Source organism: Microcebus murinus, chromosome 8, assembly GCF_040939455.1.
Source record: "Microcebus murinus isolate Inina chromosome 8, M.murinus_Inina_mat1.0, whole genome shotgun sequence".
Lineage (NCBI taxonomy): Eukaryota > Metazoa > Chordata > Mammalia > Primates > Cheirogaleidae > Microcebus > Microcebus murinus.
In genome coordinates, this window is record NC_134111.1 from 53,953,219 (window position 1) to 53,981,105 (window position 27,887).

At 33.7% G+C, this 27,887-nt stretch overlaps 1 protein-coding gene across 1 annotated transcript in view; it reads left to right on the top strand.

Moving 5' to 3' along the window:
• Positions 1-27,887, top strand: part of MTX2 (metaxin 2) — a 53,552-nt gene that overhangs the window by 7,412 nt on the left and 18,253 nt on the right. Inside the window, exons 2-3 of the mRNA XM_012753411.2 lie at positions 15,374-15,421; positions 16,409-16,455. Coding sequence (XP_012608865.1) covers positions 15,374-15,421; positions 16,409-16,455 — 95 coding nt within the window. The remainder of the gene's footprint in view (positions 1-15,373; positions 15,422-16,408; positions 16,456-27,887) is intronic.

The following is a 27,887-nucleotide window of genomic DNA, read 5'->3' on the forward strand; positions in this document are numbered from 1 at the left end:
ATTATTTAAATTTATTAATAACTTCATTTTAGCAGTAGCATTAATTTATAGCATGAACTAGGAAAGTAGTTTTGCAAGGTTCTGTGGAACCTATATGAAAGCATCTTGAAAATAAGTGTGATCAAAACAGGCATGTTTTAAAAAATTTATTTTTATATCAGTAGTAAAGTGTTTTCCATTCTGTCTCTCCTCACATGAGTACTGGGGAATCTGGTCTTTACAAGCATTCAGAAGTGTTCTAGAGGCTGAAATAAGTGGAAAATATAGGTTAGAAAAGGCTTTTGTGAAAGAGAAGTGATGCTGTTGCTCACAGTGAATGGTAGTAAAGACTCTAACATCTGCATTATCAGGATACTTAATAAAGATGATTGTAACAGATAATTGAAGAAATATAATGCATTAAATTTTTCTGCTCTTGAAAATTAAAATATTTTGTTATTTTTACTTAGTATTCTGAGGATTCTGCAGTATTGAGGAATGCACTAAGGAATTACTAAAAAGTTGTTGAACTGGCCACACATTTCAGAGAATTATTTTTCATTCATACTAGTCATATGAATAGTCTTATATAGTGGTGCTTATCTGTCACTTTAGTAGATGTGAAGTTGATATTAAAGGGCGAAAGGGAAGATAGTGAAGCAAGATTCTAAACGAAGACAAAATAGGTTATACTTCAGATTCGAGATAAAGTGTAGTTTATTGACAGCAGTGTGCACTATTATTTTATCATAGTGTATTCATGAATAAGTTGGAAACTAAATTCTTAGAGGCAATGTTTTATTGACTTGAAAACTTTGATATGATGTTAAGATCCCATGAAAGGCTTGTTTTCTGATCTTGAAATAGTCCATAGTTAAGCTATAATGTAAGTTTTAATTTCCTTAAGTTGCTTTATTAACATTTCATACTCTGAAATTACATGATTTTTAGTTTTTAACTTAAAAGACTTTGGTCATGGGTGCCTCATAAAATTTGTCAGTCTTATTTCTGTGAAGACTTTGAGTGTTAATGTTAGCTCAAGCATTCAATATTTGAAAATCAACAGAAAACATCAAATTTCTTAACATTTTTGAAACATTTTTGAAATTTCTTGATAAGTAGTTATCAAGATAAACTGAATACATCAAGTATAGATGAGATAGTGAAAACTCAGTCTTCTCATTTTTTGTTCAAAGACAGAAGTTATAATATTCAGCAAATCTAGCTACAGACATTTATATGTAGAAGAGAAGTATATGCCTTGCCAGTAAGAGAAATGCATGCTTTAATTTTTTATTGCTTTGTAAATGATCCTCTCTTCTATTCTTGAACACTTTTCTTATTTTTGTATGCTCTATAAATGAATCATGATTTTGAACTTTTTTACATCAGTAATAAAAATGAAATTTGATTGGTTTGTAATAAAGAAGGTTCTTTTCATAAAAACAATCATTTTGTCATGACAATTCCCATTAACTGTAACTGTGTTAGCAAAATAGAAACCATAAAATGCATTTCGTTGTGTTTATATACTTAGCTGTGTTTTTGTGCTGATTATATATTTTTATCTCTAAGAATTTGTATAAGCCAAAGAAGTTTCTTTATAATTTAACCTGCCAAAAAGACTTTTGATGTGTGTATTTATCCCAGTGGATACAGTATCCTTAGGTATTATAATGGAGTTTCACCCCACATGTTATAGTTCATAATCTGGTCAACCTAGACCACTAAGTAGAACTTTATACAGATAAATTGTATCATATGTTTAACATGAAGAGGCCAACATTACTCTAGTATTTGTTTCTGTAAAGTAATATTGGCAGCAAATTCTTTAATGAGTTAACCTTTTGTTGACCTCCTTTTCCTTTGATTATTAGGCATTATGTTATAGGAAAATGTTTTGGCATCATGAATTATAAGTAATGTTTCTAACTTTCTCATTTTATAAATTATATGTCAAAAATAATGAAAAAAAAGTTGCTGTCTATTTTTTCATTAAACATTATCATTATTTTTACTATTACTATTCATCAATTTAAGATTCTAATTTGGCTAGTGGACAAGAACTAGTTACATGTTATTAACTATTTCAGTGGTTGATTGACCTTTGTTCTTCAGTTGATGTTGTGAATTATTCTTGATGTATTTTTCTCCCCAAACAGATTTCTCCTTTTTGCCATGTATTTCTCCTTTTTGCCATGTATGATCCTTTTTACTTAGTATCTTACTATAATTGGGTGGCTATTTGGAAAATGTAAAGTAATTTCTACTTTAAATATTTAGAAAGGGAGATATGTTTGAGAAATCATAGAGTGCAGATTAAAGGCAAATATAAAGTATGTTTTCATTATTTACTGTTTTGGGTTATCTTTGTATCTTAAGTAGACAACTATATGGGTTTGCCTTTTAAGAAAAGATATAATAAGATTTGAGTTTAGCTAAAGTCATTGTTGTTTTTCTCTTGGATTCTCCTATTTTTCCCTTAATCTCTGAATAATATAACAATTGCCATTCAGATCAGTTTTTCATAATGAATGTAAGCCATTATAGCCATGGAGTACCAAATTCTGAGGACTAGAGGCCAAGGAGTCATAGTGATATGGTCAGCAAGTTGAAGATAGAGTGAAATATCAGGAAGATAAAAGTTTCAAGATAATGGATTAATAAAATGAAACTGACTAGAGAGAAAATGGAAATTTCAACAGCTATATCTGAAGCAGTAAAGTGGAATTTGTGAACATAATATGGTCAGGAGTCAGTTTGATAACTGATTTAGATGAGCAGGGAGTTCTGTGAGGCTTCAGTTGAACCAACATTTAGTTTTATCTCTAATGATAAATATGTAATGAATAGTAAGCATTAAAATTCTAAACTGTTACCATTGCAGTGTAACCAACCACCCCAAATTTAGGAGTGTAAAGTAGCCATTTTATTATGTTCATGGATCCTCTGGGTCAGTAATTCAGACAGGGCACAGGAGAGGCAGGCCTCATATTAGTGTGCAGAGGGCTTTGCTAACCTGTTTTAATTAGAGCTGGGCCAACTTATGACTGAAGAGAGGTTCTAAAACAGCATGGGGATAGATGGGAGGTAGGGATGAATAGAGTGTTGTGGAAAGCTGATATTGTACTTTACAGTACTTACAGGGAGCTCAATTATCTGGAGCTACCTGAAACTACTGATGCCTGCCTTGCATTGCACCCCTTCCCCAACATGTATGTATACACACACATTCTTTTTTTCTTACCAAAGAAGACCTCTTATGGGAAGATTGAAGGGGGCAATAAGGCACATTTATTTTTCAAATACTCCATAGATGATTTGGCTGTGTATCTCTGGTTAGGAATGATTGAACAATTTGGAGAGAAAGTGAATTCTTGAGTTTCTATTGTTGAATTTAGTATCCATTACTGAGATGTTATTATTTCTTAATTTGGTTCAATGGTTTTATTTTCAGTTATAGTAGTTTTTTGCTGTCAGATGTCTTTTAGGCTTTAGATAGCAAAACACTTGCTTGTATTTTCTATAGAATATATTTATTTGTTGAATACCTGATTTGTGCTAGGTGCTTTGCCAGGTGCTGGGGGTACAAAAATTAGTAACACAATTCTTGCCTTTGATGAACTTATATTCTTGTGCTGGACATATCCATTAAAATAGATAATTTCAATATAAATGCATGTCCTATGCTAGAAATCTACACAGAGATAGCTAGTTCAGGAAGTCTTTGCTGAGTATTTTACCTACCTTTCCTCAAACTGAATTAGAGGTGTTAGGTTTTTGGTAAACATCTAAAGTCCTCTCCCTGCCCCTCATGTTCTTTCTGGCATGCTTCTGATTATTTTTTGGACCAATTCAGATTTCATCCTGTGAATTCTTTCCTTTCTTTCTTGGAAAGATTTAGTTATTCAAGAGTATTCCTATATGGCTCTATACACACTTCTGGTTTAATGTGTATATTGTTAATTATTGATTGAAAGTGTTCTGTGAGCTAGGGACTATATAGGACATTTACATAGTTTATCTCATTTTATTCTTCAAACAACCTTATAAGAGAGTTAATATTTTCCTCTTCTACAGTGAGGCACGAAGAGGTTAAGCAACTTATCTGAGATCACTCATAAGTTGTATTAATAGAATTGGAAGGGGAACTGAGGAATGTCTGACTCTAAGACCTATTTTTTTCCCTACACTTAATGTGTTCACTTGATGTATTGTAAATGGTTATGTGTATCTCAGTCACTTCCTCTTCTCATCTACCTTCCTTTTCCCTCACCCCCTCAGCAAAATTAGATTCAATGACAGTTTTATATTCATTTTTGTCTTTTTATTATAGTTCCTAGTACATTTAATAATCTATTTGTTCACTTAAATGCTTTTAGTATTTTTGGGAGAATCTTAGGATTTCCTACCCTGTTCTCCTATTCATGAAGGAATTCTGTAATGATAAGCCTATGTTATCTTATTGTTTTTTCTTCTTGGATAATCTTGGCAGTTTTGCCAAGATTTCAGCAGGTGTAATAATAAATCAGATCCTTTGTAGGGGATCATTTGTTTCATAGCTAGCTGGGAGGAGTAGGGAAGAATAGAGAGTTTTTTGGTTACCTAGCTCGATGTGAAATAGTATATGTAAAGTATAATATTAGAACAATAATCACATACTAGATACCTAAAAAAATAGGTAGTATTATTATAATTATTGTGTTTGGTTTAGAGTACTAGGGAGAGCTGCTCCTTAGTTTGAGGGATACCTGTTTTCCATCTCTAGAATTAGATTTAGAGAACCACTAAACTATTGCACCTTGCAAGTTAACATTGCTGAGGTCTGGTAGTTGTGTAGGGCTGTTTTCTTACCTCTAGTTTTTGGCTAGATATTGCACTTTTAATCTTAACCAACGGTTTTTTGTGTGTTCTGCCATTGATCTCATATTCATTTCTGTTTCTGAGAAAAGCTCAGAATGATATCAGTGCCTCCTCTTTTCTAAATTTCAGATTATCATTTTTAAAAAGAGAATTCAGATTTTGAGTCCTAGCTACAAGATTCTTATCTATCAATTCATAATAATCATATGTAATTAATCTGCTTTTTATTGGAAATTAGTAAAAAATGGTGGATTTTTTTTAGATGGGGTCTCACTATGTTGCTCAGGCTGGCCTTAAACTCTTGGGCTCAAGGCATCCTCTTGCCCCAGCCTCCCGGGAGTATGGAAGTGTGTCACTACATCCAGCTGTGGTGGATCATTTTAATAATGGAACAAAATCTAAACATAACTATTTGAGAACACGACAAATGCATACTTACTAAGAAAGAATGAAAGGTTTTAAATTTGGTTTGTATTTACTTTAGCTAGAGTGAGTGCTGTGGCATCAGCCTAGCTCACAGCAACCTCAAACTCCTGGGCTCAAGCGATCCTACTGCCTCAGCCTCCCGAGTAGCTGGGACTACAGGCATGTGCCACCATGCCCGGCTAATTTTTTCTATATATATTAGTTGGCCAATTAATTTCTTTCTATTTGTAGTAGAGACGGGGTCTCGCTCTTGCTCAGGCTGGTTTTGAACTCCTGACCTCAAGCAATCCGCCTGCCTCGGCCTCCCAGAGCGCTAGGATTACAGGCCTGAGCCACCGCACTTGGCCAAGTGCAGATTCTTGGTCCTCATCTCTATAGTATCAGAATCTCTGAGTTTATGAAATACACAACTTTACCAAGTTCCTCCGATGACTCTGGTACACTAAGGGTTGAAAATTACGGTTGTAGGATGATAATAATTGCCTTAATTCCAGTAATTATTACCCAAGAATGTTTATTTGTGAGCTCTACAAGAGGTTAGTTGTGTGTTCATTGGCTCTAGAGCCAGATTATGTGGCTTCAAATCCTGGCTGTTGTCTTGTCTATCTTCTTGATTATTGTTTTCTTAGTGGCTATGAAGTGGTATCTTACTGTGGTTTTTATTTGCATTTCCCTAATGACTAATGCTGTTGAGTATCTTTTCATGTGCTTGTTGGCCATTTGTATATCTCCTTTGGAGAAATGTCTATTCATATCCCTTGCCCAATTAAAAAATTGGGTTATATTGTTATTTTATTATTAGATTGGAAGAGTTTTTTATACATTCTAGATATAAGCTGTGTGAGTCTTGGGAATCTTAATTGCTGTTATCATAATCATCATCATCATCTGCCTAGATAGAAATCCAGTTATTGTTTGATCAGGAGATACATTCTCATTCTGTAGTTTTATTTATTCTCCAACTTTGGTCATGAAAGGGAAGTTCTGCTCTCTACTAGTTTCCTACATTTTCAATCTATATTGCTTTCCATCTTCTGCTTCCAGCTGTCTTGGAGATTAATTCTGTTGCATCATTCATTCATGTGACTCACGTTAGGTTATTTTAATCTTTTGTTTACCAGTTCTGAATGTATGGGTGTTGGAGATATTGATGAGTGATTTGTGGGATATTATTTGAATTACTTGCCATGGTTTAGCAAATTGGTATTCATTTAGCATTTTTCAGATTATACACTGTTGTGTGTAATTTTTTCTTAGTCCTGGTGTAGCATGTAGGCCAATAAACCTTGTTATAGGTATACCAAATGATATTTCTTATCATAATGAGGTAGACTACAGTATTTGTTAGAATTTTTAAGATGTTATAAAAGTAGCATGTAATGGTGATAGGCCATGTGGTACCTCTAAAATATAAGTGCCTTAAGGGAAGTTACTTGATTTTTCTTTCTGATTGTGTCTTTGCTGCTTAGAATAGTGTGTAGCACATTATATGCAATGAATACTTATTGAGTAAGTGGTAAAACCAATTTGGAAAATGTTGCTAAATTTATTTTCTGAAATGAGAACTTTGTGCAATTTATGTATTTATACAGGTTGAGCATCCCTATCTGAGAATTGGAAATCTGAAATGTTCCAAAATCAGAAACTTTTTGAATGCTGACATGGTGTTCGAAGGGAATCTTTATTGGAGCATTTTGGATTTTCTGATTAGGGAGACTTAACTGGTAAGAAAATATTCCAAAATTCAAAATAATTCAAAATTCAAAGTGCTTGGGACCACAGAAGTGGTCCCAGGCATTTCGGATAAAGGATACTCAGCCTGTATGCAACAAGCAATAAAGGATATTGCTCTGATGTCAGTCAGCAAGTTTCTTCTCTCTAAGTGCTTAAGATAACTTATAGCCAAGGGAATAGTTCTGGTCTGAACCTTCTTCTAGAAGAATCTTCCAGAGTCTGGGAATCCTTTTGTGTTTGTGTCTTATACTTCTCTAGTTTTCCTAGAATATTTGCTTCATGCCTCAGGGCCCTTTTTAAATCTAAGGTAGCCTTTAATCTTTGTATCTACACTTGCTTGCTGCACATTCTTTTAGTAGCCTAACCACAATGCTGCCTGCCTGTTTTTTATTTAGGTTTATGGAAATGAAAGTGTGAACCGTGCTTCTCCATTTTTCAACATGAGCCACTTTCTGACCTGAAACACTGATTTATGACTGTTGAGGTGGTGGGAGAATGGTTTTAAACTCTTTTTGTGGGAAGAATCACTTCCTGCTTACACATCCTCTATAATATTAAATATTCCCTATGAAACATTAGCTCAGGGGCATCATTGTTCAATCATTTCATGATCATTATTATCTGGGATATAGTGTTACATTTGATTTGTACTATAGTTTGCAGGTTGAATTTAATACATAGTCCTTAAAATTCCAGTTTTGATAAAGTCCCGTATCATCATATTTTAAGTCTAAACATCTTAAAAATTTATTTAATATGAAACCTTCACATTATAATTGCCTAAAACTTGAAAGGGTTTGAATGTAGTGTTTATGATGATATCATTGAGCTCGTCGGTATATTTATACCAAATTAGCAAATTTCTTTCATTTTTTTCTCTGTGTCTTGCAGTAACTTGTCCATCTTTAAGAGCTGCCAAATGTTCTTGGAGCATTTTGTTATATTAGTATTTGCATTTACACCTTTGGCAGGAAGCCATCCAAATTTGGAGATAGGCTATACATGTTTCTTATTCCTTTTATATAGCACTGTCTAAATAGTCTTGCAAGGCTGAAGAGATGACATCTATGAGCTTTTGGAATCTAGTTGCCTAAGGATAAACTGAGTTTGACTTCATTAGTGCACAAATGATAGGTTTGTGTAGAGTTATTATAGCATTAATCAATTTGATGGATTGGAAATACGACAGAACTGAAGCAGCGTGTAATATTAGTGCCTATTATTCTACAAATTATGTCTTCACCTACATTCATATGCCAGAGGAGTCGTGTTGTACATTAAGAATGCAGAACAACAACAAAAAAGAAACCATCAGCAGAGTGTACCTCTCTTCATGGCCCTTCTCTTGTTTCTCTTACATTAGATTGTTAAGAGATGGACTTTGGAATTAGACTCGATTATTAGGTCATAGCACTTTCATACTGTGAAATACCCTGAACTGAGTGGAATAAATAGATGATCTGCCACCAGAATGACTTATCACCTAACCTGATAATTCGAGAGAATACTGCAAGGAATATATAAAAATCTTTAAGAGACTTAGGGGTATGCATATGTGAATTTATTGGCTAGCAGTCATTTCACTAAAAATCATAATGGATTAGTAGTAAAGAATATTGATGTTTTTTGTTATATTGCATTGGTTGATAAAACTTAAAAAGTAGGTAGCTTAAAGATAATTAAAATGAATGAGAAACAAATATGTGTTTTGGGGGGTTGTGACTATTACTTTATCATTATGCATTATTTATTTTTTCTTATGGTTTTCAAAAGCCCAGGAATATGTGTCCTCTCTTTTTAATTTTACTTTGTTCTTTGACATAAATACTTAGTAGAAAAAATCTCTTTAAAAAATTTAAGAAATACTCATTTGGATAAAAAAATACTTTCTATCCCACTAAGATTGAAACTTAAGAGGTGTTTCTTTTGCTCCTGGTAAAGAAAACACTAAACGTAAAATAATCAGGGTCTCGGCAAAATTGGAAAGTAGGTAAAGGACTAAACTGGACTTTTGTTTAGAGACAAGGTCTTACCCTGTCATCCAGGGTGGAATACAGTGTTGCGATCATAGCTTACTGTAACTCTGGGCTAAAGCAGTCCTTCTGGCTTAGCATCTGCAGTAGTTAGCACTATAGGCATGTGCCACCCTACCAGTTAATTTTTTAATTTTTTATAGAGACTCAGTCTCACTATGTTGTCCGGGCTGTTCTTGAACTCCTAGCCTCAAGAGATCCTCCTGCCTCAACCTCCTAAAGCGCTGGGATTACAGGTGTGAGCCACCATGCCTGGCCCAACTGGACTTTTAATAACAGTAATTGGATACACACTTAGTTATGAAGTGCTCTGATATTTGCATTATTTCTAGGTATTCTTTGTATCTATAAAATAGGAATATATTTCTTTATAAAAATTTAATATATCTTGTGCTAGAGAATACTATTAGAATAGTAATTCTAATTTTAAAGAGTAAATTGATGTAGGTCACTAAGAGTACCTTAGAGTAAGTTACTGCTTTGGTATGAGAGTGATACCATAGTTTTATCATGAAAGAATTGGTTTCTGAAAGGTGGGTAGTTTTAATTTGGAGCTCTTGTAATAAAGATATTGTTAATACCTTTAAATGATAATTAGACAAAACATTTACCTCTTAATTCACATTTCGTATTTTGGCATATTATTGTAAAAGCCATCTTCAGTTTAGAGCAGTTGAGAAGCAAAAATTTTAATAAATAACCTCTGGACCTAGGAATTTACCACATTCTAGGAACTTACCATCTAGAAAGAGAGATAAGATATTGACATAACAATATAATAGAGGAGAAAAATAATATGTGACATAAGACAAGTATGTACTGCTATAGACAGTATAGATAAAGGAGAAATTAGATTTGTTTAGTTATAAAAACCTTCTTGATAGAGGTAGCATTTAAACCTGGTCTTAAAAAAGGTGTAGGATTTACGTATGTGGCAGTGAAGGAATATTCTGGACTGAGGGGGACAATTTGAGCAAAGTTATGAAGATAGGAAAGTATGAAGAGTATGGGGGAAATTAAAAGTACTCTGGTTGGATATAAGTGTCTTGGTAGGTAGTAGGTAGGCAGGCAAGCAGGGATCCCCATCCTCCTCACTAATTCATTCATGTTCCTCCCCAAGCCTTTTCTTTGGTTAAAAAGGGTGATTTTACCAGGTGAGAGGAGACTCTTCCCTGTTCAAGAATACGTGAATGTCTGGGTTCCATGCTAAAACTTCACGTAAGTAGTTATTTAATTGGAGCAGTGTTCTCCAATGTAGGGTGGGATACATGCCCTCTGTAGTATGCAAGATAATCCTTTGAGGTACAGGAAGAAAGTATTTAAATTACCTATGCATTTCTTCCATATGCACTAAACCTAAAACTGAAAATCTCTTTCTATTAAATGTTTTATATTAAATATATAGTTTTCATCCGATGTTACTGTTGTACCACTCCTAAGGCTCATAGTTAAGGCCTTCAACTATTTGACAAGCTATCTCACTATTCCCTTTGCACATCTCATGACTCTAACCCAAGGATCACCATTTTAAAAAATTTCATGTCCTCATCAATAAAATATTTCTACGCTCAGGCCCACATATAGTTACAGAAATCATATAATTGTTAATTGCTGAGCTAATATATCATAAAATAAGAAAGTAGAAAGGGTTAAAAAAATTCCAAGTTCCAGTTATTTTTAGGCAGCTGTTTAATATTTAGAGTTGTGTTGTTGGTTATAGTATTAAAGTCATCTGAGTAAGGTTTATTTTTCATGTTTTGCCATGCAGAGTTTTTTCCTTATCTTCCCTGCTGCATTCTTAGCCTAAATGGTACACAGTAATAACAACAGTAATGATGGCGGTAATAATAAAAACAAAAGTTTATTCAACCAACATTTATTGATTGCCTGTTATGTGGTAGGTTCTAGAAATGAAGTGGTAAGCAAAAATCAGACAGGAACACTGGATTCATGGTGCTTATTTTTTAGTGAAGGACACAAAGTCAAATAGTTAACTTAAACTGATGTAAAAATATTGACTATGATCAGTGGTATAAAGGGATGTACATGCTGTAAGCCTGCAAAGGGAGTATTTGAACTATTTGGGGAGGTCAGTGAAGACTTTCGGGGGATATAACCAGTTACAAAATGTGTAGGGCCCAGTGCAAAATGAAAATGCAAGGCCCTTTGTTCAAAAATTAAGACTTTCGAGACTTGAGACAGAGGAACATTAAACCAACCATGGGGCCCTTCTAAGTGCCAGCCCAGTGAACCCATACAGGTCACAAGCCCATGAACCTGCCTCTACCTGTGGAAGTGATGTTTGAGCTAAGATGTGACGACACAATAGGAGGGGAAGATTGTTTCAGGTGAGAAGACAGCACAAATGAGTCTCAGCAGGAAGGAAAGTGGTACATTCAGAAACTGGATGAAGGCTAGTGTGGCTGGAGTGCAGGGAGTAGGGTGTGTGTGTGTATGTGATGAGAGAGGTAGAGAGGGTAACTTGAAAGGCCAAGTGGAATCCTCAACCCATGTTGAGGATTCTGGTCTTTATTCCAACGGGTACACATAACTATTAATATGTCTTAAGCATAAAGTTTACTTTTGATGTGCTGATAATACCAGTAACTTGCAGCTTGACAACATTGGACAGCTTTCTTCTTCAACTTCTGTTTCTTAGCAACTTCCTTTTCAGAAACTTTTACTCTCACCTACTGTATTTATTCTAAGGCTGGCCCTTCCTTAAGGATTACTTAAAATGACACTTTATATCAGGGAGTGCTTTTGGTGGTAGAAACTGAAAATAGGTAAAGTAGGTGAGTCATGAAATTTTATTTACTATTGGAATAGATCGTGGTCTATCTAAAACATTTCAGGTGAGCTGAAGAAAAACTATCAAAAGACAAAAATATTTTGTTATTGTTTTGAAAGGATTTTTCTTTTTAAATGCTAAAATATTAAAATGCTAGATTTACAAAGTGTATTATCAGCACCATGATTTAAAATTTTTAATCTCCCTCTCTTTTACACAGGGTGAGGAGCAAGGGTGGGTATTGACTTGCCTGACCTTGGGAAAGATAAGAGTGGGGCCGAAGTTGTCTTTTTGGACTTTGTCTTTAACAAAATAGATATTCTCAATAAAAGGCTTTAATTAATAATACCCAAACTGAGAAATAGGCTTTGTATTATTTGTGTGGGTATTAATGTTCATGATTCATGAACTTACTTGTGAAGACAGTTATAAGAGCTCATTTCCTAGAAAGATACCTGAATGGTTGATTTGTAGATCTACTGCCATGCCACCCATTTAGGAGTTTTACATTTTTTTGGGGGGGGGACAGGGTCTCTGTCATCTCCCTTCTGCTTCCCGTCTCCTGCCTCCCACAAAGTGCAGTGGCATCATCATAGCTCACTAAAGTCTCAAACTCCTGGGCTCAAGCAATCCTGCTTCAGCCTCTGAGTATCTGGGACCACAGGCGTGTACCACCACACCTGGCTAATTTTTTGATTTTTTATGGAGACAGGGTCTTACTCTTGCTTAAGTTGGTCTTGAACTGGCCTCAAGCAGTGGTCCCACCTCAGCCTCCCAAAGTGCTAGGATTACAGGTGTGAGTCAGCGAGCCCAGCCAAATTTTTACTTTTGGCATTCTTATGCCAAAAATAACACTAGCATTTTTTTTCTTCCATGTCATGCTTTACATGTAATTATTTGAGCTAGGTCACATAGACCATGTACTTAAATCAGTGATATTTGTGTACTCTGTGGGTAAGATAGGCAGCTGGTTATTCCCTGCATACCCTACTATTTCTTTTCTATAGACTCATGATGGACTGCATTTCCTAGCTGCTAAAATAACATGGTTTACTTGCCTTGTGTTTGTAAATCATAGGTTCTATTTGTGAAGTAAACACCAGATGTTTTGGTAGAGTTACTTTCTGAGAATTTATTTTTAACAATAATTTCTGAGTTGAAATATAGTTTATATCTTGGATTAAGCAAAACATTTGCCCTTTTCCACCCAGGTTTCCAGCTTTAGGTTCTTAATAACAGAGCTTTTGGTATCTAAAGGCAACTTCTTTAGCCTTATTTCAGTCAGGTAATATGTTGCAACATTTCTGTTACTTGCAATGTAGCCTGTTGGATTAGATCTGGAGAATGAATCCATGGGGGTAATGATGAATTAATTTTTAACTGAAATTACTGAAGACATACATTGCTGTTCATACGAGAACTCTGTTATATTACAGAGTAGTGAAATAGCTTGTGATTTATCAGAGAACACTTAAATTATATTCCACATATATTTAATGCTAAGTGCATGTTATTCTATTATTTTAAAAATTATAATGCATGTCAAGTATGTACACAAAATAGCTAACCAACAGTTAATTACCAGAATATTTAATTAGAACATCCTGTTGCCTCCACATAGGTGATAATATTAAGTTTGGTAAGTCTTTGATTAGCCAGAATGTTTAGGGATTGAGGTTGTAGGTTTAATCACATATCCCTTTTCTTTCTTTCCACACACAATTAATGAACACCAACTATATGCAAAACATGGTTCAGTGTGAGATACACAGATGCATATGACACATCTGTGTCCTAAGGAACTTAGTTTCAATATTTATTCTTTGGAATTTTTGTGAATTTTGCTCGTATCCTTTATTGCTTTAATAAGATTAATATAATGCATGTAATTGGATCTTGATGATTTAGGAACTTATAACAAATGAACCTCATTGTATTGTTTTTAGTATAGATGTAAACAGCATAGGTGTGCTGACCATACAATTTATGCTAAAAGGTTATTTTTGAGTAATTTGCTGATATCAGCTTGTTTTGTTCCCCTGACTTTTATTTTAAAAACTATGTTATACAGGTTAATTGGGTTCTTATTGAAATTTTATTTGTTAAAAAGTTTACAGTAAAATATAATATTTTGTTTTCATTGCCTTTTTGGTATGTGTGTTGAAATTCAGTAGCCTATAGTGTAGTATTGTGTAGTGTATATTGTAGGTAACAGCATACAAAACTGTGTGGTTAATTATTTACTTGGTGATTTTGTGGTATTACGTATAAGTTTAAGTTTGTGTAGCTAAAACCAAATCAAACCAAAAGTAGCACTTGTAGTTTATAATAATACTACCGTGTTTTTCTTTTTATTCTAAAGCAAAAGCAAAGTAAGGGGTTCATCTTCCTCAGCCCAGGCACTGTTTTAGAGCATTTTGAGAATGCTCTCAATCTTGAGAAAAAAATGTTTCACATATATAAATTTATTTTAAAAAACAACCAGAATTATACATTAAAAATTATTTATTGCTATATCACAGAGACTGGACTAGTATAAACACAATAAAAAATACTAATACCGATTATTATCAAATCTCATATATTTAATTTACTTTCTTGCTAATAGCAAATATAGTTACTATATTAGAACTGGTGATTCTGATGTTTTATGGCTTTTACAAAGAAGAATCCAAAAAATGATATCCTGATATCTTGTATATTGTATCAGTGGAGCCATTGCTTCTTAAGTACAATTGATTTAGACAAAATTCAAATCTAGTGCTTTTCTCAAGCACTGGTAGGTTGTTAATATTCTCTCTGTAGCTGGAATTTTCTCTAGATGAGAGATTAAGGGTCATGGTCAAGCTTCAAGGCAGGCCTGAGATTAGCGGTTACTGGCTTTATTTTACTTTGTACGTATTTAATGCTTCATCAGGCTACCTTGCTTTAATTGTTTTTGTGGGGTGGTGGTGGTAGGGTCAAGGCAATGAAATGTTCTAGAATACAATAGGATTCCTCTGTATTTTTATTTATTTTATTTTATTTTATTTTTTTTTTGAGACAGAGTCTCACTCTGTTGCATGGACTAGAGTGCTGTGGCTTCAGCCCAGCTCACAGCAACCTCAAACTTCTGGGCTCAAGCAATCCTTCTGCCTTAGCCTTCTGAATAGGTGGGCTACAAGCATGTGCCACCATGCCCAGCTAATTTTTTAAAATATATTTTTAGTTGTCTAGCTAATTTTTTTCTATTTTTTTAGTAGAGACGGGGTCTCGCTCTTGCTCAGGCTGGTCTTGAACTCCTGAGCTCTAACAATCCCCCTATAAATGACATAAAAAACAAACTATCACCAAACAATAAACCAAACGTGCATTTACAGCAAGTTATCTAACCTGCTTATACAGGTTACTATAGAATCTAAGATGGTGTGATTAGTTGCCATATTTAAGGAAACCTTAGCTATTGACTGTAAATGCTCTAGCTAGGCAAATGTGCATCCTTATCAATTTGGTTGGTTATTGATATGTTTTGCCCTGTGTGCCTAATTATCATGCTTTGTTTTTGTAGCTACAGAACCTTGGCCTGAAAATGCTACATTATATCAGCAACTGAAAGGTAGGTTCTTGTTCACAATTAACATGGCTTTGTATCAAAATATATTTATTACCAAACAATCCCTCAGTAATATAATTTATTGCAAAGAGAACATAAAACTTAAAGAAGGGATTCCCTAGTATAATTTGTCTAGGAGGTTTTACCTAAACTTGTATCTGCCAGTGTAAACCAACTATTCATGGCCTATAAGGTCCTTAGTTTATTATTGACTCATTATATTGGCTGCTGTAGGCAGTGTAAAATGATGTGGTTGCAGGAGCAGTTGGCAGATTTACTGCACCAATAGCTGAGACAGCAGATTTTTGAAGTCCTGTGGTAAAGTGGGCTCTCAGTAAAAAGGAACTGTTAAAATGTATAGGCTAGGATGGTTCAGGCTCCCTTTAGCAGCTCTTCATATATCATCAGATCACATTATGGACCCCATTTGGGGCTCAGCAGCCTGCTACAGTTGTCAGAAGACTGCAAAGTAATGAAGACTAATAGGCAGCAGCCCTGGTCTTCTAAGCATGGAATTTTTATTGCAGAGAACTTGTCATCTTTCTTTTGTGTGACAGACCTAGACACACTGTGCAATATTAACTGCAAGCTGGTTTTATATGATTGTGAATGCTTTTACTTTTAACTAGAGAGGTTTGAGCACATACTATTTTACTTAATTTTAATGAAAAGGAGGAATATTTCTTAAAAACTTGAAAAATGAGTTTGATTTTAAATGAGTGATTTTAACTACATATTGCTTATAAAATGCAATAAATGATTAAATAGTTTTAGAGGAAATAGTCTTATCTTACCATTATTTACACACTATGATCATTTAGTCAAAATTATAATTACACAATAGCATTGATATAGAACTTTATAATTACTTTAGTGTTAGGCTATACCTTTCCTTTTCAAAGAGAGAACTAATTTTTAAAATAAAAATATTATATTTTACTTTTTTAGCAGTTATACTTTTGACTCAGACCTTTCATTGTATTTCCACAGGGGAGCAAATTTTGCTTTCTGACAATGCAGCTTCTCTTGCTGTGCAGGTAAATATGTAAATAATGTAATATTTTTTCCGCACCTAGATGATTTGCATCATTTTGAGTTGCAGTTTTTCTCCCCAGAAAGTCTGACACTGTAATCTTTAGAACTTTTTCTTTGTGACTTATCTCTGTGAAATGTAATGTTGTTATTTAATATTATTCAGTTAATTGTTAGTATATAAAGTAAACATGCTAGGTGCATTCTGTGTTTTAGCAGTTTTATTTTTGGCTAAGTATGATGGTAGTGATTATTTGGGGTAATATGTTCATTTGTGAACTTAGAATTATTTTATTTGTTTGTAAAGATTTATATACCACATATTTTTAAGCATCATTTTGTTCATTGTACTCATTCTAGCATTAATCTATTTGGTAATCTTGAAGCAGACATGTTTGTCTCTAGCCACTCCTTAAATATTTATTGATTACATGAGCACTTATTATCCCCCAAACCATTTATGGAATATAGTAACTCTTCAAGTTGTATATCACAGTGAATAATCCAAAAAGATTATTGGCCCTGTACACTTAAAACTGTACTGTAGGAAGAATAGGATACTTGGGGATGGTTTGCTTAGACAAAAAAAGAAATGTTTATGTAGGTTATGGAATTGTAATATACTTATTCAAACATTTTATATTTTAGTTGCTGTTTACTTAGTTTGTATAGTTTGAATTACAGAGATTTTATTGTGTAGCACCTAAAAGATAATTCAGAAGAGAAATGTAAGATATGTGACATTTATTGGAGGTAAGACTGAGTTTCTTGAGGAAAGAATGAAATGGTAGAAAAGGAACTGTTTATTGAGCTTTTGTTGTGTTCTACGCATAATGCTAAGCATTTTATTTTAGGTTATCTCATTTATACTTTTTATTCAACTTGATATCCTCTGGGTTTAATAATAGTATCCAATACTGTCATTCTGTGTGACAGTATGATAGCATGTCATTCAGTATATCTTTGTTTTGTTTAAGATAAGGAAGGAAGAATAAGACAGAAAGAAATGTGCTTGGATAATAATTTATTAGTATGAATATCTTTAAGTTTCTTTTAGATTTATATATTTTTACAAAGAATATAAATTATTTATTTACCTTTATTTTTTCTTTAGATGCTATTATTATAACTAGTTTCTTTTTTATGTTAACTTTTGATAAGCAGAAATTTTTAGTCATATAAATTAGTAGGAACTTTATATTGCTATTTGTTAATCCAGTTTAGATTTTTGGGATGTTTTTGGTGAGGGACATGGAATTTAAATTTTATTATCAAATACTAATAACAGTGTGCTTAGTGTATAGAATGTACCCAGTAAATGTTTGTTGTATGAATGGTATGTAAGTGTGGTGAAAGTAATCTTGCCTAATAACTGACAGCACAAGTAAATTATTTGCTGTGTATAAAATAGTATTTTCAATCTTTATATCTTTGGAAAGATAGCTTCAGTGCATAGTGAATATTTTATTTGAAGCACTGATCCTTAACCCTTTTTAATTGCTATTTTGGGGATAATTCTTTCAGTATCTGACAAAAGCTACAGAACATTTTTCCAAAAAGCATTTCCATTGTACACACAAAAATAAAAACATACCCAGGCTATTCTGCATATGAGTAGGTTTATTGATCTCCCAGCTGAAGCTATCTGGGGATACCCTAAGAAGAGCCCCTAAAACTAAATAATGGTACTTTAGGAAATTCTGAAGACTGAAGTAATTTTCATCAAATAGGAAGGTATTTTGAGTAAGAATAGACCAGTGGTTCTCAACGGGGAGATCTTTATCCCCCAGCTGTGTGCCTCCCCCCCCCAATTTTAGACATTAGACATTTTGTTGGTTGAAACTGTTGGGTGGGGCTGCTATTGGCATCCATTTTGTGGACACCAGGGATGCTGCTAAAAATCCTACAATACACAGGACAGTTCCTCCACAAAAAACAGTTAGCTAGTCCCCAAAATAATGTCAAGGTTGACAAAATCTGAGATGGTTTATCCAGTGTGCAGTGCAAACCAAGATATCAATATATTACCATTTTAAAAAAACGAACATTTTAAATAATCTGGGGAAAGGAAGAAAAAAGAAATTGTAGTATACTTTATCGATTCTATTTTTATCATTTCTATTAATTTGCTTTTTCACCCTCAAATCATAGTAGCAGTTAAAAATAAAACCAGAGAAAAAGGACCTTTTAAAATGTAGAACTTTACTTAACCATTTCAATTTTTTTATCCTACATATGTCACTTAGATGATAAATTAACCAGCATATATTAAAAATTCTTGGTTTCTTCAATATTCTTTGGCTTGACAGCTGATAGTAGCCATGACTATAAATGTGACTTTTCCAGATATCTGATGTAAACTTTATGGAGTAATTTTCTTCTATATAGTGGACCGGCATCCCTTTAGAAGAATCAGTTAAAGGCCTTATGTTTGATGTATAAAATTGATCAAAACAATACGACAGGTATCCATGAACTGGATATTTTCCAGAAGATACCAGATATCAAGCATCAGATATTTTAATAGTCTGCCAGTTAAGCCATCAGGAAATTTAAATTTTACTCCCCACATAGATTGGTGTTTATTATACCCCTGAAACTAAATGGTTAGATCTTTTCTGAGTAAAGGAGCCTTTATGATTTCAGTTTAAAAGAAAATCAGTTTTTTTCCTGTGCCTATTATTTCTCCTTAGATTTGTTTTCCTTCTCTCATCCACAAAGTATTGGTATTACTTAAAGTATTTGCCTGGTCATAAAATGATCTTGTATGTTGAATACAGTGAAGTATTAGTGTAGCGTGTTTCTCTGGTTCCATGAACTGTGTGTATGCAATACACACACACACACAGAATGAGAATGAGAATCTTCCATTCTATACTTCGACTTCAAAGGACTTAAGCTTATATTGATTGGACAAAGAGGTGTGATAATAGTTTTCTGTTCCTACTCTTACCCCAGACCTAAACCAACTGTTCAATAGATATACAATGTTGGCCACATATGTAATTTAAAGTTTTGTAGTAGCCGTATCAAAAAAAGTAAAAAGAAACAGGTGAAATTAATTTTATTAATGTATTTTATTTAATCCAGTATATCCAAATATTATCATTTTAACATGTAATCAATACCAAATTTATTGAGTTTTTGTTGGTTTTTGAGACAGTGTCTCACTCTGTTGTCTGGGCTAGAGTACAGTGGCATCATCATAGCTCATTGTAACCTCAAATGTCTGGGCCTAAGTGATCCTCCTGTCTCAGCCGCCCTGGTAGCTGGGACAACAGGCATTTAGCCCTACAGTCAGCTAATTTTTTAATTCTTTTGTAGAGATGGGGTCTCACTAGCTCACTAGCTCAGGCTAGTCTTGAACTTCTGGCCTCAAGTGATCCTCCTGCCTCAGCCTCCCAAAGTGCAAGGATTATAGATATCAGCCACCACACCCAGCCAGATATCTTTTAAAATTATTTTTTAGAGACAGAGTCTTGCTCTGTCCCCCAGGCTGGAGTACTGTGGTACCATCATAGCTCACTTTAAACTCAAATTTCTAGGCTAAAGCAATCCTCCTGCCTCAGCCTCCCTAGTAGCTGGGCCTACAGGTGCATGCCACAACACCTGGCTAAATTTTTAATTTTTTTATAGAGGGAGGGATCTTGCTATGTTGCCTCAGCTCTTCTCAAACTCCTGACCTCAAGCCTCAAGTGATCCTCTTGCTTCAGCCTCTCAAAGTGCTAGTATCATAGGCATGAGCCACCATATCCAGCTTAATGTGATATTTTATATTTTTTTCATATTAAGTTCAAAATTTGATGTGTATTTTACACTTACAGTGCATCTCAATTTGTACTAGCCACATTTTACATGCTCCGTAGTCATGTGTAGCTGGTGGCTATTGTTAGACAGTGCAGATTTAGAAATATAGTATTAACAAATACATGAGGACTCTGAGTTTTCTGCAAAAACAATGTTTTCTTTAAGAAGTTCACGTTGACTGATTCAGTATATGCTGTCTTTTATAGCAGATTCTACATATGAAATGGGCAATTAGTCTCTGTTTGAAATATAGCATACCTTAAATTGAACTCTTGGGAGTTCACTTGCTGAAGACTTCTTGGGTGTGGCTCTGGGTATGGTCCTCAAATTTGGTTCAGAATAAACCTCATTAAATAAAAAAAAAAATAGAACTCTTTGTTTTAAATTTGATCATCTGTAAAATAGAGATATTAACAGAGGCTATCCTATTTGGGTTGTTGTGAGGATTGAATATGCTAACATATCTAAAGCACTTAGGAAAGTACCTGTTATGTTGTGAATATGCAATGAATGTTGGTTATTACTTCTGTTGGTTATTACTTCTATTGGTAATTACTTCCTTCTGTACTGAGTCTTTGACTGAAACACATATAATCGATGCCAGCAAGAGGAATGGAAGCTTACAGGCTTGATAATGCCTAAACACACTCAAAGTAATTGAAAATAAGTGTTATGTGTAAGAATTTTTTTGGACATATTTATATTTGTGTGAACATTAATTTTTGTAATCATTCTTTGTCTAAAAAAGTTAATATTGAATGCTTTAATTAAAAAATGTTATTTTAATACTGAATATGATTTATTTTAAAATTTAATATTTGTTGAATGCTTTTGTAATATAAGACACCACTGAGAGCTTTTATATGGAGTATTGCATTCAATTCTTCACTTCAGTGCTAGTATCATAGGCATGAGCCACCATATCCAGCTTAATGTGATATGTTAATTAAGGGTACTATTGTTACCCTTAATTAACAACCCTAGTTAAGGGTACTATTGTTACCCTCATTTTAAAGATGTAGAAACTGAAGCTCAAAGGCTCTACCCAAAGTCATAGAGCCCACAAATTGTGGAAGTAATAGAAACATTAGCATTGGTTGAGTGCCACATGTGCTTGTCCCTGTGCTTAGTGCTTAATTCTTAACTCATTTAATCCTTCTTACAACTGAATGAGGTAGAGGCTATATGAGGTATGTATCATAGATAATGCTCTCACACAGCAACACTGAGGTAGGTACTATTACTATTCCCATTTCCCCACAGATTAGGAAGGACTAAGACAGAGGGTTAAACAATAGGCCCAAAGTTATATAAGTAGTACTTTGCAGAGCACTCATATAACACTTTGCTGCATATCCATCCTGTCCAGTGACACAGATCTTTGAACTTATACCCAACAATAAGTGAACATTTAATCACAATTATTTCTGACATTCTTAGCAAATTATATCTTACAATTTTACAGTTCACATTAAGTTTTGAAAGATAAAACATGTCTCAGCTTCTGAATCTTTGAAATGGGATAAAGGCAGTCTTACCTTTAACTATGGATTATTATAAAGCTTAAGTTTGGTAATAAATTGGAAATTCTTTTGAAAAAAGTGAAAGAGATAGGAATGCAAGATGATGTTGAATGTAGAATTAGTGCTGATTTTGACTTCTAAGATTTATGTACATATTTTGTGAATGTCTTTAATAAAAATTTACTTTCTAGTTAAGTTTTAGAAAGAATTTCAGTTATTATAGATGAAGCCAATTTAAAAAGAAACTGGTTTCCTTTTTTGTATGGCTTACTCTAGATATTATAAAAATTTGAATTTGTTCTTTAGACAGTGGCTCAAACTGATGATCATATTATAGAATTCTGCATGAAAAAGTAATCTTTTTACTTCAAAGAACAACATTTAAGCTCAGGTTAAAGGCAATATCCCTATTCCATTTAATATTTTTATTGTTCCTTACCCTTTGAGAATAAATACTTTATCTCTAAAAATTAAAGGGGAAGACAACAGAAAAAAAAAATTTCCTTTCTGTTGAATATGTTAAATCATCAAAAAAAAAGTCAGCAATTTTATAGGCCCCATTAATGCTGGGCCATGAACACTAACATGTCAGATCTGCTGATAAATACTTAGCTGACCCTTGCTTTTTCCTTCTAGCAAATGATGCTTTTTAGGTGGACATATTAATTAGCAGTTAAATGATAATGTCCTAATGTAGTGTTTGGGAAAGAGCAGGAGGGAGGAGTATCTGTCTTTTCTTTCAGGTTGCAGGTTACACTGGAGAAGCAACTATGAATATGAAAATACAGCTTGTGTAAACTTGTCATGTCATTCGAATGGCCAAAGTAGACAGCTTACTTGCAGAATTTTAGAGGAAATTATTTTGAATTTTCAGTTTGGTTGGGTACATTTTTGCTTTAAACAAGTTGTTCACGATTGTATGTATTTTTAAAGTCTCCATTTAAACCTGATGTAAATACAAGTAGGATGATACCAGTGGATGTATTATAATAAAGAATTAATAGAGGCCAGGCATGGTGGCTCAGGCCTGTAATCCTAGCACTCTGGGAGGCCAAAGGTGGGAGGATTGCTTGAGCTCAGGAGTTCTAGACTAGCCTGAGCAAGAGTGAAACCTTGTCTCTACTAAAAATAGAAAGAAATTAGCCAAACAACTAAAAATTGAAAAAATTAGCTGGGCATGGTGGCGCGTGCCTGTAGTCCCAGCTACCCGGGAGGCTGAGGCAGGAGGATCGCTTGAGCCCAGGAGTTTGAGGTTGCTGTGAGCTAGGCTGATGCCACGGCACTAGCCCAGGCAAGAGAGTGGGACTCTGTCTCAAAAAAAAAAAAAAAGAATTAATAGAATAATATTTTATGAAAATATTAAAAAAATTGATATAATTTTTTTTCACTTCAAAATATTATGAGGGTATGAATGTTTTTGGTTACATGTATCAATTTTGTTATGCTTGAGTTAGGGCTATGGTGTGCCCATCACCCAGATAGTGTTCATTGTACCCGTTAGGTTTTTGCCCATCCCCTTCTGTTCCCTCCCCCCCTGCTTGATTTCCACTGAGTTTTACTTCCCTCTGTCCCCATGTGTGCTCATTGGTTAGTTCCAATTTAATAGCAAGTACATGTGGTGTTTGTTTTTCCATTCTTTAGGTACTTCACTTAGGATAATGGTCTCTAGTTCCATCCAAATTGTTGCAAAAGGCCTTAATTCATCCTTCTTCATGGTGGAGTAGTAGTCCACAGTATGCATATACCACATTTTGTTAATCCACTCTTGAATTGATGGGCACTTGGGTTGATTCCATATGTTTGCAATTGTGAATTGTGCTGTACTAAACGCTCAGGTGCAGGTATGTTTTTTGACAAAATGACTTCTTTTCCTTTGAGTAAATACTCAGCAGTGGGATTGCTGGATCAAATAGTAGGTCTACTTTTAAATTCTTTGAGGAATCTCTATATTGTTTTCCACAGAGGTACTAATTTTCAGTCTTACCAACAATGTGTCAGCATTCCTTTTTCTCTGTATCCACACCAGCATCTATTGTTTTGGACTTTTTAATAAAAGCCATTCTAACTGGGGTAAGGTGGTATCTCATTGTGGTTTTAATTTTCATTTCCTTGATAATTAGTGATGAGCATTTTTTCATGTTTATTGGTTATTTGTCTTCTTTTGAAAAGCTTTTGTTCATGTCTTTTGCTCACTTTTTAATGGGGTTTTTTTTTCCTTACTGATATGCTTCAGTTGTTTGTAGATTCTGGTTATTAGCCCTTTATTGGATGTATGGCTTGCGAATATTTTCTCCCATTCTTTGGGTCATCTATTTGCTCTGTTGATTATATCCTTAGCCATGCAGAAGCTTTTTAATTTAGGAAAGTCCCATTTATTTATTTTGTTGTTGCTGTGATTGCCATTGGGGTCTTCTTCATAAATTCGTTGCCTAGACTGATATGTAAAAGACTTTTTCCAACATTTTCTTTTAGCATTCTATGGTTTCATGCCTTACATGTAAGTCTTTTATACACCTTGAATTAATTTTTGGGAGTAGTGACAGAGATGGATCCTGTTTCATTCTTCTGCATGTGTCTCTCCAATTTTCCCAGCACCATTTATTGAACAGGGCTTCTTTTTCTCAGTGTTTATTCTTGTCTGCTTTGTCAAAGATCAATTGGAGGTATTTGGATGGTTTATATGTGGGTTCTCTGTTCTGTGTCTCTCTTTTTGTACCAATACCATATTGTTTTGGTTACGATAGCTTTGTAGTATAGTTTGAAGTCTGGTAATGTGATGCCTCCAGGGGTTTTTTTTTGTTTTTTTTTTCTTAAGATTGCTTTGGATGTTCTGGCTCTTTTCTGGTTCCAAACAAAACGTAGAGTTATTTTTTTCTAGATCTGTGAAATATGACATTGGTATTTTGATGGGGATTGCATTGAATCTGCAAATCACTTTGGGTAGTATTAACAATGGACATTTGGACATTTTAACAATGTTGATTCTACCTATGCATGAGCATGACTTATTTTTCCATTTGTGTCATCTGTGATTTCTTTCCTCAGTGTAAAGTTTCATAAAGTGTAAAATTTCAGAGTTTTCAAGTTTATATATCCCTGTCACTTTGATCGTCCTCTGCAAATTGAGGCTTCCATATTCACTGTCAGGGTTAGGAGAAGGAAAGGAAAGCTAAGGGATAAAGAGAATTTAGTGAATATTTATTAGGTAAAGGGACTTGTAAAATCCTTTTTAGTATTCTAAAGCAAGCAAAATGGAGGATGCTGATGTTACTTTGCTAGCACTGTGTTTAAATTCTTCAGATTGATTGTCTTATAATTTATATGCCAGAAGTATTAAAGTATTTTGGTGATTTATGTTTATAATACCTGGAATTATTTAAATATATAAAATGTGATCTTTATAGATAATTGTGAACTTAAACTGCAAACAGAATTTAGCAGATTGAAAAAATCTCAATATTAATATCGGTCCCTCAACACATAAATGTTATGGTTTATATAAAACATTTAAATAGTCTTGTAGGATTTGTGGAAATGAAGTATATTCACAATAGAATTAGGTGCCTATTAGAGTTGTCATTTTTAGTAATTAGTAAAATAATGGAAATGGTTATAAAGGGTAATAGTTTACTAATATAAATATGTGGTTAACTTAGCAAAAATTCACACTGTTATATGTTCTGAGAGATTGCAAGTTAGAACATCAACTGCATACTTGTATATACAGACACAATGAGTGAGATGTGCAATGTTTGGGGGATGGTCACACTTGAAGCTCTGACTTGAGTGGGGAGGGAGACATGGGCAATATACGTAACCTTAACATTTGTACCCCCATAATATGCTGAAATAAAAAAAATGGAAAAAAAGAATACCAAACAGGATTTTAAAATTTGTTGCTATTCATTTGGGGAATGTACATGCTTGAAGCTCTTACTCGAGGGGGGAGGGGGGCATGGGCAATATATGTCACCTTAACACTTGTACCCCCATAATATGCTAAACTAAAAAAATAAAAATAAATAAATAAAAAAATAAAATTTGTTGCTGTTAAACAGAGCAATAAAGACAGTAGTAAGATGAAAAAACAGCAGCCTATTTTTTAAACAGAAAAAGGCTAGAATTCTCCATTATTAGATATACAATATCAACATAATCGATCTAGCAGCATTATATTTGAGCTGAAAATACACTTAAATTTGAGGCTATACACTATCCTGCGTGAGTGAAACATCCTTCATATAGTTCTGAGATGAAATTACCCTTGAATGAATAGCATCTTCATTTATCTTCAAACCTCTTCTGTGCTTTTAGTGAATCTACTCTTTGAACATTCTACAACAAGAATTACATTATACCATTATACCAGAGTATTTCTGCAGTGTGAAATAGATTGGTTTGGAAAATGAACCTGGCTTTGCTATAAATTACATTCACAGGTACAAAGGAATTTGTTATTTTGTTTAAAATAGTCACAAATATAATTAAGGTCTTAATTTATGTTAAACTACAAATATGGCTATTACCGTAACTAGATTAGGAACTTAATCTGTCACTTCAAGAATGATACCTAACACTTTTCATTTGTAACCTTAGATACATTATTTCAATTACAGGGTCTGCAGCTGTTTGATATAAAAATGAATTATTTTGTAGATAGATTTGTTCATGGTTTTTAATTTTAAAACATGCCTCTTCAGTAAGGTGGAAAATAATTCTTCAGTTGTCACAGATTTTCCTTTGTGTCCTGCTGAAACAGGATATGAATTAAAATTCAGAACCATTTGTATTTTGTGCCCTGAAAATGGCATTGCATGCTTGAGAATAGTCCTTAGTGAATTCTTACATAAAATATTTCAAAATTAATTATGAATGAATAGAAGCTTTGTCCTAAAGAAGAAAAACCTGAGGTCTGCTGTCTAAGGATAGCTTTACCTGTTTTGGACTGAAAATGGATTGTTACCTATCTGGAATTTGAATAACTTTGTTAATGTGGCTTACATAAATTTAGAAGTTGTTTATAATCCCTTGAATTCCATGGTATTATTAATTAGTGTAAAGCATCCAATCTTTTAAAGACTTAATAAGGACAGTTCTTTAAAATTTTGAATTATATTTTTATTGGCAAACAATGCAATTGCTTAGGTGCAATTAAAGAGAGTATTGCTATTTATTTAATTTGTAAGACAAATGTTTTTAGAATAAAAAAGGGGAAAGAAGATAGTTGGTACTGCTTATTGGCAAAGTTTCAACATTGAGTTATTATTAATTAATTAAAATGAAATGAATGTATTCTGTGTCCCTGTCATCTACTATTTAGCTTATCTTTATCCCAAGAATTTTAATTTTTTTGTAATTTTTCTTAGTTGGGAATATTTTTGTGTGTAAATAACAGTATTTTAAAACATTTATTATGGGAACCCAGAAAAAAAAAGAATGTTTTTTTCTTTACTCCCCAGTTGAGTACCGGCTATGTAACTGGTATTATGTTAGGTTCTTGGGTTATAAGTATTATTCTTTCTGTACATTTGGCTATTTTATAACTTTTTTGCTTATTTTGATCCTATAACTTTATTTTATTTATATGTAATTCTAATAGGGAAAGCTTATATCTTTTTCTATTCTGGTTGTCTTTTTTGTTGCTTTCAGAAAGAACCTGATTTTTTTCTACAGCCGACAGATATTAATCTATTTAAAATTGAGTCAGATAGTCTAGGAGTAGTTTTCAGGTGAGAGTTGTATTAAAGAAGCTTCCATTCTCTGATGTGATATGTCTTCATGTGTGCTCTCAAATAACATGTCACATTTTTGGTAACAAATGTGGGGAGGGCTGATGCTTATATAGACTTTCAGCCAGTCCTTCTATTTGCATTCATGTACCTCACTTCTGCCTTCTGTGTTACATGGTTCCTTCAGTTTTGGAATCTTCCTCGTTTCTGTGATGCAAATATATTGTTTTTCTTCTCTGCACACTCTTAGGTTTCAGCTTCCCTCTGCCATGCTAAGTCTGCTTTTCATCTTTCAAAAAATGGGTTCACATCCTGGTCTGCTTTTCTCTCCTCTCCCATTCTTTGTGTCTTTCTGGGTTTATACCTTTTCTATTTCTG